The sequence below is a fragment of the Bos mutus genome, chromosome 1, assembly GCF_027580195.1.
Source record: "Bos mutus isolate GX-2022 chromosome 1, NWIPB_WYAK_1.1, whole genome shotgun sequence".
Classification (NCBI taxonomy): domain Eukaryota; kingdom Metazoa; phylum Chordata; class Mammalia; order Artiodactyla; family Bovidae; genus Bos; species Bos mutus.
In genome coordinates, this window is record NC_091617.1 from 80,784,767 (window position 1) to 80,797,540 (window position 12,774).

Below are 12,774 nucleotides of genomic sequence, written 5' to 3' on the forward strand. Positions count from 1 at the left end.
GTACTAACGCCTGGCAGGGACCCAGCAAATAAGTGGAGAAAGAGACAAACTATAAAAAATATATACAGATGGAACGAGGACAAAAGCAAGAGTAGAAGGAAGGTTTCTGCCGGATTCTAGACCCAGGGGCCCGCGGAGTCCTGGCCGGGGGTGGGGCCTGGTAATGGAGGCGGGGCCTGGAGCAGACCCCGCCCTTGTCCGTCTGCTAACTCGCTCCCCTGGCGCAGCCGGCAGGCAGCGAGGTTCCTGGCGCTACTTCCAGGACGCTCCGTGGCCCCGCGAGTCCGAGTGCGGGGGCCGCGATGCACTCCCTACTCGGCCTCCTCCTGGTCTTCGCCGGCAGCACCTTCGCCCTGTACTTGCTGTCCACGCGACTGCCTCGGGCGTCGACACTGGTCTCAGCTGAGGAGTCTGGAGATAGGTGCGTGGCGGCGGTGACTGGGTCCTAGGTTCGGGTCAGAGAAAGGTAGCCAGGTCCGAGGATGAGGTCTGGGAACCGGAGATTCGGGTTCCCGGATCGGCGGCGTCGGAGGCCGGGATTTGGGGTTCAGTCCTGGGACTGGAGATCGGGCCGCGTCTACACGGTCTTGGGCAGGCCGGTTGAACTGGAACCGGGCCCTGGCCCTGGCTGGGATCTGCATGCTGCCGGCCGCGCGGGAGTGCTGTTTGGTGCCTTCTGGTTTTTTTTGTTTTTTTTTTAGTTGCGGAGGGAAACGCGGCGCCTTACTTTGGGCTGATCCTGCTGGAGCACCTCTGCTCCCCCCATTGGATCGCCATTGGGCGATGTTCCCGTCGCCTTCCCAGGCCCAGGCCTGACCCCTATTTGCATCCCACCTTCGCCCCGATGTGGACCCCGCAGCCGGTTCGTAAAGACTGCTCTCAGCCTCCCTCCTTCATCCTCCCCAATTCACTTCTGGTCAGATCTGCCCTTGGGACTTGAAGGCCTATCGGGCTTGAGGAAAAACGTTGATGGACAACTTTAAATTATTCACTAGTTATCGACGATCTCTTCTTGGTTGTCTCAGCTTTTCCTTTTACTTACCCACAGTGTTAGGCAGGAGGTGGTACAAATACCTGGAGAAGGCAATGGCACCCCACTCCAGTACTCTTGCCTGCAGAATCCCATGGGCGGAGGAGCCTGGTGGGCTGCAGTCCATGGGGTCCATAGGAGTCAGACACGACTGAGCGACTTCACTTTCACTTTTCACTTTCATGCATTGGAGAAGGAAATGGCAACCCACTCCAGTGTTCTTACGTCTATGGGGTCGCACAGAGTCGGACACGACTGAAGTGACTTAGCAGCAGCAGCAGCAGGTACAAATACCTACCGGGCCGGTTTGTCGGGAAACTATTTGTAAAGATAATGAAGATGTATGTTACTTATGTTTGAATATTAGGACGGCTGTTTTCAGTGACTGTTGTTTTGCTCTAGCTGGGAAGGCTGTGCTGTGGGTGTCAGAGTAAGAGAAACATTCTAATGAGAACCAGGAGGGTTTGCATGTAATTGATCATTGATGGATTCCGGAGTTGTTCAGATGGCAGAGGCAAGGTAGCCTTTGTACAGGGTAACCCTTGTACAGGAATCAGAGTACACTGAGGACCATATAGACAGCAGGGTGAAAAGCAGGCTGGTTGAAAGGGTTGGTTTCAAGCCTGACATATTATCAAGAAGATTATGTTTATGCTGTGGGACAAATACACTTTCCTAGGGAACCTTTAATTGGCTTCTTTGTGATTGATAAAGCAGTTGTTTTACCTAGTAACTTAGAAGTGTGAAGTTTGAATTGTCCTTGGCCTAAAGCTTAGGGGGGAGGATTTACCCCTGGAAAGGAAGGCAATTCAGGGCGTTCAGTACTTGACTAGAAATTAATCCATTTGCCTCTTAGGAATAGTTCATAAGGACCACAACTTCTTTATCTATTTATCTGTCAATGGACTTCTAGGCTGCTTCCATATCCTAGCAAATGTAGATAGTGCTGCAATGAACATTGAGGGTACATGTGTCTTTTTCAGTTATGGTTTCCTCAGGGTATATGCGTAGTAGTGAGATCGCTGGGTCATATGGTAGTTTTATTTCTAGCTTTTTAAGGAATCTCCGTACTGTTCTTTATAGTGGCTGTATCAATTTACATTCCGACCAACAGTGTCAGAGGGTTTCTTTTTCTCCACATTCTCTCCAGCATTTATTGTTTGTAGATAAAGAAGCTGTGGATTCTGTAATAATACAGAATATTCTGTAATAATTACAGCTGTGGAAGCTGTAATAATACAATGGAATATTACTCAGCCATAAAAAGGAACACAATTGAGTCAGTTCTAGTGAGGTGGGTGAACCGGGAGCCTGTTATACTGAATGAAGGAAGTCAGAAAGAGTAAAACAACTATCATGTATTAATGCATATATATGGAATCTAGGAAAATGGTACAGATGAACCTATTTGCAGAGCAGGAATAGAGACGCAGACATAGAGAACAGATTTGTGGACACAGCGAGGGAAGGAGAGGGTAGACAAATTGAGAGAGTAGCATTGAAACATATACATTACTAGAAGGCCTGGCGTGCTGCGATTCATGGGGTCGCAAAGAGTCGGACACGACTGAGCGACTGATCTAATCTGATCTGATATGTAAAATAGATTGCTAATGGGAAGTTGTTGTATAACACAGGGAGTTCAACCCCGTACTCTGTGACAGCCTAGACAGGTGGGATAGGGTGGGGAGTGGGAGGGAAGTTCAAGGGGGGTGCATATGTATACTTATGGCTGATTCAAGTTGTTGTATGGCAGAAACCAACAGAATATTGTAAAGCAATTAGCCTCCAATTAAAAATTTTAAAAAAGACTAGTCCATAAAATCTGAGAGCTAAGAGGGAACTTAGTGATTATCCACCATTAACCTCTCATTTTTCCAATAAGGAAACTAAGGCTCAAGGACTAGCCTGAGATCATACCATTGGATAGTAGCAGAGTTCAGATGCTACGCCAGGTCCTTTGCTTCCCAACCGAGGCTCTTGCTTCTGCTGTGTTATAAATATTAGGTCATCCATCATCCTAGCCTCCCACATCTCTGCTGGTTCCCAGCAGACCAGATGATGGGCACATTTAAAGATCTGTTTTGGAAAGAAGACACAGCAAGTGACTTTATTAGGTATGAGGCTGTTTTCAACTCTTGTTTCCATCTGCTTTTCTAAATCTCCAGGTCACTATGGTTTCCCTCGGACCTGGCTGAGCTGCGGGAACTCTCCGAGGTCCTTCGAGAATACCGAAAGGAACACCAGGTCTACGTGTTCCTGCTCTTCTGCAGTGCCTACCTGTATAAACAGAGCTTTGCCATCCCTGGGTCCAGCTTCCTGGTCAGTATCCTGCCCCCCTCCTGTGCCTGCCTCCCAGGAAGCCACGTGCTTCTTTGCAGAGGGGCCATTAGGCTGCAGAGCCTACAGTCCAGAGGACAGGCCAAAGTGGCTATTGTTTGTTGACAGCTTTCCCTGTGTCAGGCACTGTCCTAGTGGCTCTACCCGCTCGACCTTATTTAATTCTCCCAAGAGCCAGTAACAGGCATTTTACAGACAAGGAAGTGAATGGTGAGAAGTTAAGTAACTGTCCCTGATGATGAGGGCTGGGGTCTGAACCCTCGCCCCACCCCCACCCCCAGCTCCAGAGCCTGCCTTTCCTCTCAAGTTTGCTGCTTTTGTTTCTAAGGATTTGACAGCTGTGGAGCACCGTCCTTGAGACCTCTCCCCTTCCACATGTTGGTTTTCTTTTAAAATCTGTTTTTTCCACTAGTTTGTGAGTTCCTTGAGGGCTGGGCCTGTTCCTTGTTCACAGCCTGTGTGTTTGCCTGGCACAGGGAAGTGCCTTTGTAAGTGTCTGATGAACAGATGCAGGTTGTTCCTGCTGCTGTTAGGCTGGAGAGGGTCGGGGAACCTCCCTGGTGTGGTGGGGATGAGTCACTCTGGTTTTCCAGGCGGCCCCCTGTCTCTCGGGAGCTGCAGTGTTAGATCCAGGCTTGCGCATGGGCTCTTGGATGCTTCTAACCAGCTTCCACCTCAGGTGATACAGGAGAATTTGTGCTGTCCTCCCAGCAGCATTGTAAGCTGGTTGGTATAAATGTATATGTATATTACGGCTTTGGGTAGGTTAGATCCCAACTGTGTAACAGTGAGCCAACCATTTAACCTTTCCAACCCTGCCTCCTCATCTGTAGAACAGAGACTCTCCTACATAACCCCCTGGGATTGTTACGTGGGAGGATTAAATGACCTAGTGGGTGCAGAAGGGCTGACACAGTGATGGTGGGCCTGGCACACAGCGGCTTCGGCAATGAGCAGGCAGCCTTGAAAGCTTCCTTCTATCCTGCTTCTCCCTCCTGCCCCAACATTCAGCTCAGGCCGGATCTGCCTCAGCAGTGTCTTTGTTAGCAACTGGAAGAAAAGCAAACATAGCCACGCCAAGAGAGATGGGAACATGTGTGGTGCCGGAGGTCAGAGGCCATCTGTCTCCTGGGGTTGCCCCCATATCTCTTTCTCTCTTGAGCTGATCCCTCTGCAGTGCAAAGAGCCAGCTGCTCCCTGGGGGTGCATCTTATCTCTTCTTCATGTGGCCTTGGGCACCATACTTAACCTCGCACTGGTAGAATAGGGTGAGGCTGGCATACCGCACAGGGTCATGTTGGGGATTAAATTGGATGTGTTGTCAAGTCCTTAACACACTGGAGGTGCTGAGGAGATCCCTGCCTTCTTGCTTCCAGGTCCTCCTTTTATTTTCTCTCTTGGATTCCATGTTTGGCAGGATGATGTCTACCAGCCAGACTGCATTTAGGAAGTATTGGTTCACCTCTCCCTTTTGGTTCATCGTAGGCTTTGTTGAGTGTCAGCTAGAAATCTGGTCAACACAAAACTGCCAGGGTTAGCATACCACAGAGATGTAATTCCTGCAGAAAGGAAAGAAACAAGACATCTGTAAAGCTCATGTGGTCTAACTAAGGGGAAATCCATGGTTTGTGTCCATTTAGAATAGCAAAAAATAACTTGTGAGCTTTCTTTCTGCCTCCCCAGAGCCTCAGGGTCTGCAGGACCTATCACAGCACATGTGGAAGGCTGGGTGTTAGACATAGATTTTCCCATTCAATTCTGTCTTGTCCTCTGAGGTTTTAATCCTCTTCCCAGTTTTAAGGGTGAGAAGACTGAAGCCAGGGTTGTAGTTCCCAGCTCTTTCATCACCTTTCATTCATCTCTTTACAATGGGAATAGGGTTTTTGTCCAGGAAAATCACTGAAGGAAGAGGGAACCTAGGCCTCCCAGGCTCCAAGACGAGATGGCTGGCAGTTGGCGGATGTCCTCATGCAGAGCGTTTGTTTCCTTTGCAGAACGTTTTAGCCGGCGCTTTGTTTGGGCCCTGGCTGGGGCTTCTGCTGTGCTGCGTGCTGACCTCAGTGGGTGCCACAGGCTGCTACCTGCTCTCCAGTGTTTTTGGCAAACAGCTGGTGGTCTTCTACTTTCCTGACAAAGTGGCCCTGCTGCAGAAGAAGGTAAGGCTAGAGGGTACCTCTGAGTGCTGGGTCCCTAGAAAGTCATGGCATGGCCCTGAGGGGAGTGTGGTGCAGGGGTTTCCCACGGTGCTCCCCTGCCCTGCTGCAGGAGGCTCCAGAGGGTCTATTGATGTCTCCTAGAGATGAAGACCTGAGCTCAGCCTCCAGCTCCATCACTGCCAGCTCTGCGTCTTAAGGCAGGTTCCTGACTTCTGAGCCTCAGGCACCTCCATTCTGGGGGAGGTGGGGGCTCCACTAGGTCTTCGTTGTGGTCCCTGGGCTCTCTAGTTGTGCAACTCTGGCTTAGTTGTTCCTCAGCACGTGAGATCTTAGTTCACCAGCCAGGGATCAAACCTGCATCCCCTGCATTGGAAAGGAGATTCTTAACCATTGGACCACCAGGGAAGTCCCAGGCACTTCCATTTTAAAAATGAGGAAAACAGTCTCTGCCCTGGAATTTACAGAATATGAGAAGTATCTAGAACAGTGCCTGGCACCAACAGATTTTTCACCAGCTGGAGACTCTTCTGCTTCTTAATGGCCTTGTCTTCTCTGGCTTCAGGTGGAGGAGAACAGAAACGGCCTGTTTTTCTTCTTACTGTTTCTGAGACTTTTCCCTATGACGCCAAACTGGTTCTTGAACCTCTCGGCCCCGATTCTGAACATCCCCATCGTGCAGTTCTTCTTCTCTGTTCTTATCGGTAAGACGCGGCGTGTAAGTCTGAGTCTCATAGTCGTCACCGGCACGTGCCTGCCTCTGTGAGCCAGGCTTACGGAGAGCATCATCCAGCCTTGTCTAATGTAATTGTTCCTGATAGCAGGTCTACTTGGGCTTGAACATGAGAACCCATAAAAATACTTCAGGAAAAAATAGGGATTGTTCATTCTATACCTGTATTTAATGCCTATTGTGTGTTTGCACTGTAGCTAGGCCCTGGGATTGGAAGAGTAATCTGTGTAACACACGACTTGGCCCATAGTAAGGGCTCAGTGAAAGCAGAGTTCAGGTTTGAGGGTGGAAGAGAAGGTGGAGGCAGGGGAAGGTCAGAGCAAGGGCTTCCTGTTTGATTTTGGCCCCTATTTCCATTAAAATCTGCCTTAGGAAGAGCTAGTTCCTTCTTGCTGTTTGACAATTGTATGACCTTCAGCAAGCTCCCTACCCTCAAAGAGCCACTTGGCCAAATGTGAGGCTAGGATGACAGCAGTGTTTCTCGAAGTATGAGCTTTGGACCACTTTCATCTGAATGGGAAAATGGCTAACATCCTGTGAAATCAGTGACTATTGTTTTCTCCACACTGGAAGTAAACCACCCCACCCTCTCCAAGCCTAAGGCAAGGATTGTCTCTCTTAAACCTTCTTTAGAAATGGAGGGAAAGACTACTCAGGGCTCTGGGTCAAACATGACAGATCTGTGGTTGAGCAGTTGCTATTAATAGGGAATTCCTGAGAGAAGCTGAGATCTTAAATCGAAGCAGAATCAACCACAGCTAATTCTGTCAGACCGGCTTTTAGATGAGAGTGCCTCCGTATCTCTATTAGCAGCCTGTAATTAACCAGGTGCACGGGGCTTGGAAGGACTCCAGAAACCAGGGTTCTAGTTCCGTCTCTGACAGGTTGTATGACCTTGATGAGTCTCATCTTGAGGCATCATCCACTAGAGAAGAGGAGTGGATCATCAGGGGGCCCCAAACCAATCAGTCTTGGGAGTGGGAGTCGGGAGAGGCTGTTAGAATGCAGGTTCCTGGGCTCTACCCCCAGACCCAGGGGACCAGAGTCCCTGGGGCACAGCCCGAGGGTGTGTTTTTAACAGCTTCACGGGGGATTGTGATACAGTCAGCCTCTTGGGCCACCAGTCACTTTTGGGATCCAGTGGATTCGATGACCTCTTACAGACGGTACAGAGTATGAAATAGTACTACTACTTCTAAGAAACTTGTTTTTATCTTGGGCATACTGCACAACTCATAATGCTGATGCTTCTCTTTGCTTGGGCTGTTGGGTACTCGGAACCAAATCTGGGGACACTCCTAGCAAATGAGTGAACTTTATGCATTTTTGCCTTAATTTTGTTTATTCTTCATTTTGTTTTATTGTTTTGTTTCCCCCTATTTAAAAAAAAATGTTTAAATCTTATGTGTGCTTGTGTGTGTGTGTGTGTATGTGTGTGTGTGAGTGTATATATATAGCAAACCATCTCAAGTCCTTTTGTTTAATGAGGCAAATGTATGTGGGAAACGAGGAAAGGAGAGGAAGGAATGGAAGAGAAGAAGGGAAAGAAGAAATATGTTTAGGGGTCAGAACTGCGCAAAAGTCACGCATGAAACTGGAGTCACTGTTGTGAATTACTGGTGACCTTTCTGAAGCACTACTGGTCTTCGTTGTCCTGTCCCAGAGTAACAGGATTTCCCTTTTCTTCCTCCAGGTTTGATCCCATATAATTTCATCTGTGTGCAGACGGGCTCCATCCTGTCCACCCTCACCTCTCTGGATGCTCTTTTCTCCTGGGAAACTGCCTTTAAGCTGCTGGCCATTGCCCTGGTGGCCTTAGTTCCTGGAACCCTCATTAAAAAATTTAGTCAGAAAGACCTACGTTTGAAAGAAACAAGCAACACTCACTCTCTGAATAGTAGGAAGGTCACGTGATCTGGGTCTCTTGGGTGCTATTTCCCTGGACTCTCTTGCTTAAGTATGTAATGGATGTGGTCCTCTGAAGCCCCTCATTGTTTTTAAATTATTCTCAATAGGTGATCTGGACACTGTTCTTCTGTGTGCTCTGTCCTGTCACGAAGGACACTGCTCTGGAAGGTGAATCCTATCAGATTCTCAAACCAACCGAGATTTAGCAAGACACTGCAAAATGGATGGCCTCTCAGGAAATCCTGTTTGTGTTTTATTGAATAACAAGGAACTCAGGGTAGTGTGTCAGACTTGCCTCTTGCCAAGCCCATCCCTCAGGAGAGGATGCTAACAGCCCTTGTTGGGCGTGCCTCTTCCATGCAGGGATCAGCTGTCGTGACAGGTTTTATCCTTTTAGGTCCCTTGTGGACATGCTAAGTGTAGATTAATGACGTGAACCTACATCACTGACACAGTTTCTGTTAGTCTCCTGAAGAGTGTTTCTTCAGTACATGTTTTGTTTTGTTTTGTTTTGCTGATGACCTACCTCTTGCATTAATCAAGGGAAACAAGCTGACAAACTCCATACAATTTCCATGTATAGCTCAAAAGCACAGTGATTGCTGCGAAGCTCTTTGTGTTCAGACGCACTGATGTTACCACATATGTCACATCTCCTCTTGGTTGCATGTCCAGACAATTCAGCTGATTGCAATCAGGCTATTAAATATCAGCAGAGCTCACTCTATGTTATGAATATGTTCTGGAGAAGTGCTTACCTATCTGTGCAGAGCCCTCGACTCACCTGAACCAAATGACCATCAGTATCTTTTTTCTAGCCTGTCCTTTCTGTGTGAGAATGCCTCCTCTGTCTTGCTGGGAGAATGGACTCAGCACACGGTACCAGCTGGTATGCAGGTACCAGCCTGTATACCCTCCAAATGCTTTTTTTCATTTCCTGAGAATAACTGAGGGATAATTCTGTTTTATCTTTCAATTCAGGGGAATTCAAGGAGAAAACTTGGCTTTGGATTACTTTGTTGTGTTTTAACAAATCTGTAGCTGTCTGCTTTCTATAGCTGTAGTGTTGTAACTGGCACAGATCAATTCAGTTCCAAGGACAAAAGGACCTTGGCACCTAAAATGACCAGCTGTGGGATCCTGTGCCCCACAGGAGTAACTCATCATTTCTTATCAGAACTCTTGCCCTTGGGCACCATCTGCTGGCTTTTGATTTGACTTGGCCAAGAATCTTGCCAAGGCTTAATGCAGATCAGTTGTTCTACACGAATTCTTGGGAATACTTGTTCCCTATAAAGAATGAATTCCCAAGCAGTGTTTTTTGGACACAGTATAATCCAAAAAAATATAACAAGGACTTCATTTTTTAAGCATGTGTTGCTTTAAAAGAAGCTTGAGAACAAGAATGGGCATGAGGAGGACACCAGCTGGACTTGGAAATCCATGGCTCTTTGTGAAGCTCTGTGGTAGAAGGGAGGGGAGACACTGGAAGCTCTCCGCACTGCTGGAAGCCTGTACCCTTTGCCCTTTACCTGGATCCTTGGGTTTGTCTCTCTCCTTCCTCCCCCTTGACTTCGCAACAATGTGCCTTAGCAGTTGTGACTTTACAGGCAAAGCAGTTTCCCAAATAAATGATATATGTATTCTGTGTGCTGTGTGTGCGTCTTGCTAACTTTGCCAGTGGGATTCGGGATTGGCTGAAATCAGACAGTCCAATGTGTTGTCTTAGCTTTCTACTCTTAGATTTCTCACTAGTCGTATGCATTGGAAGATTTTCATTTTTGCCTTTTCCCTCTTAATCACATTTGAGAGTTGGGTTCTCATACCAGAGAAGTAGCTGCAAGGTGGGCAGCAGGAAAGCTGAGGGGAAGGAGCAGAGCGCCTGTCTCAGATGTGACAGAATAATCATGAAGAGACAATCACACAATGATGGTCGTCTCTTCTTTCTGTGGATGTGTCTGATGAAAATGCCACAGAAACCAGCTTTTCTCACCACCTATTTTTCTGGACTGCAGGAAACCCAGTCATGTAAAGTTTTCCTTTCCCAGACAAATTCTAAAACTTGTGAAGGTAGCTCTCAGGACACAAGCAGTCCCTAAGGAAAAGACAGGACAGAAAACAGTGAAGTACACTTTTTGTTTAATTCCATGCATTTGTTTGCTTTGATAGTCGCTCTTGTTCCCATCACTGTACAGTTGGTCGATAGAAAGGGAGAGCCGGCATGAGAACCTGCACAAGGAGCAGGAGAACTAAGACCACAGAGGACGCAGATAAGGGAGTTCATTTTGAGACTTGACTACAAAAAAGGAAGTTAATCTGCTTCAAATTGAACTCACATTTTATTGCAATCAAGAATCCAAGTGGGTTGTCACACTCCAGAGTCTGAGAATTGGGCACTGGAGGGAGCGAGCTCCTCAGGTGACATGGTCAATAAAGGGCACCTTCCTATTAGCCTGCACCTTTTGGTGGGGGTTCCCTCTGACCTGCAACCCCTGGAGGACCCCATCCGCCTGGTCCCAGGCAACAGCCTAGGGCCAGGAGCCAGCATTCCCCTGAGTGCTGTGAAGTGGCTCTGGAGAGCAGGCCTGGGACTTGGCTGGAAGTCTTACAGGACCTTTTCTGGTGGCTCAGACGGTAAAGAATTTGCCTGCAATGCAGGAGACTTGGGTTCAATCCCTGGGTCGGGAAGATCCCCTGGAGAAGGAGATGACAACCCCCTCCAGTACTCTTGCCTGGAGAATTTCACGGACAGTCCATGAGGTCACACAGAGTCGGGCATGACTGAACAACCAGTACTAGCACTTCCCTTGCAGTGGCCTTGCTGTCTGCCAGGGGACCTGGCTCTGTGTGAAATTCCACCAGTGTGCTCTAGTCACGTGACAGGGAAGCCACCACCCAACTCCTTTTGGGTAACCCGATTTCTCAGAACAGTGAGCTCCCCTCTTCTGCCACCTGTCCCTAAGAAGTGTTCCAGTTTCTACAAAGGTCCTCCACTTGGCAGTCTAGTCCGTTCCAGTTTGAACAGGTGCTGCAGTACTGGCTGTAACGTGCAAACAGGCAGACCAATGTGATTTCTTCTGTGCTAGTCTGTGTATGTTGGTAACACTGGTGGTGCGAGTATATTAGGGCATTTTTTCTATGAAATCAGCAATGAAGAAGATTCTTGCTGCCTAGAAAGGTACTAAATTCATACTGACAGTACAAGTCAAAAGTCTTAAAAAGGATGTCACATCATTTTGGTACCTCAGTCTCACAGAATCTAAGGAAGAAGCAAGTAACTGGGACTTCTTAATTAACCCTCTGTTTATAGAAGGTGGTGAGGAACAGGTTCATTTAACACAATGAAATGATGTAATGAAGAGACATGTTGGAATTCAATTGCAATCATACACCAAAGGGGCAGTGGGTGGAGGCACGGAGCCTTTTTCCTGCCTTTCATGCTGCCCCTTGGCCACAGGGTGGGACCTGGGAGCAGCATACTGGTACATCCCATCATTCTCCCATGTGGGCTAACTCAAGATCTCAGACCACCTTAGGAAATTATGAGGTTAAGGTTGGGACAGCAGATAGATCTCCCCTTGCACACCAATTCCAATCAAGTGGTAATTATTGCTCCAAGTGCTGTATTGTGAGAGGTTCGGAGGGTGTGTCCAGGCTCAGCAGGAAAGGATATGGTGATTAATAAATAACACAGTTTGGGATAGCGTGAAGACGGTAGATGGTGGTATGTGGTGGTATTCTGGTTTCTGGCTTGGTAGAAAAATGAAACACAATAGAGCAAACTCTACTAGGAGCAGAGCAGGGCAGGAATTCCTTGGAATTTATAGAATTCAGCTGCAAGAAGTTCAAGTAGAAACATTTTAAGAAAAGGGGTGGAGAGAGAGACATAAGGGCATGGAAGAAAAAGGTAAATCTTTTGATCAATAAGGATACATTCACATTGAAAAAAACATCAGTGCTCCACAGTGGGAGAGGGCTTTTAAAATTAGGTTGTACCAAGAAAACCCCAAACCATCAAGTCTATTATTACTTGGATAAGAGGCAAATTCAGTACAATGAGGCCCTGAAATGGAACTCCAGTGTACTAATTAAATACAACTAAAAATACCTTCAATTCTAGAAGGATAGATTTGTTGACACCAAAGTTTTTAAATATCTGAACTTCAAGTAGGTCACACCAAACCATCTTACAGCACAGCTAGCTCTTCAGCTCCCTGGGAAGGTGCTCCCCACAATCCAGCCAACAGGTCTAAACTTTAGCAGTGGTAAAGTCTATTTTAACTTCAAAGGAGATGCAGGCTTTAGCAGTAGTAAGGTCTATTATAACTTCAAAGGGGATGCAGGCTTCTGAGTCCCTCTGCTAAGCAATTTTAAGAGGAATTGTTGTTCAGAGGACAGGATCTAGAAATAGATGCGAATCAGAATCAAATGCTCATCTGCAACACAAATTAAAACTCATTATCTTCCAGTCAGTTAAAACCAGATGCTAAAGGAATGTGGAATTCATCCCAAGGGGATTAAACTTTTGATCGACAATGAAGCTTGAAATCATAGTCCTGGGAGTTTCCTTAAAGTGCTGTCGCCCAGTTGTCAGACTGAAGAATTAGCTC

At 47.2% G+C, this 12,774-nt stretch overlaps 1 protein-coding gene across 1 annotated transcript; it reads left to right on the plus strand.

Moving 5' to 3' along the window:
* Positions 1 to 215: 215 nt before the first annotated feature.
* Positions 216 to 9,812, plus strand: TMEM41A (transmembrane protein 41A). Its single transcript, XM_005903382.3, has 5 exons — positions 216 to 421; positions 3,199 to 3,352; positions 5,365 to 5,526; positions 6,089 to 6,227; positions 7,950 to 9,812. Exons 1-5 carry the CDS (start codon positions 303 to 305, stop codon positions 8,168 to 8,170), a joined length of 795 nt encoding a protein of 264 aa, XP_005903444.1. The 5' UTR covers positions 216 to 302; the 3' UTR covers positions 8,171 to 9,812.
* The last annotated feature ends 2,962 nt before the right edge of the window (positions 9,813 to 12,774 follow it).

What these genes read in the sequence shown, in the direction of transcription:
- TMEM41A (XM_005903382.3), top strand. Translation starts at nt 303, where the DNA reads ATGCACTCCCTACTCGGCCTCCTCCTGGTCTTCGCCGGCAGCACCTTC. An exon ending in TCCCTGGGTCCAGCTTCCTG is followed by an intron (nt 3,353 to 5,364) that starts GTCAGTATCCTG and finishes TTTCCTTTGCAG; the next exon opens with AACGTTTTAGCCGGCGCTTT. An exon ending in TGGCCCTGCTGCAGAAGAAG is followed by an intron (nt 5,527 to 6,088) that starts GTAAGGCTAGAG and finishes CTCTGGCTTCAG; the next exon opens with GTGGAGGAGAACAGAAACGG.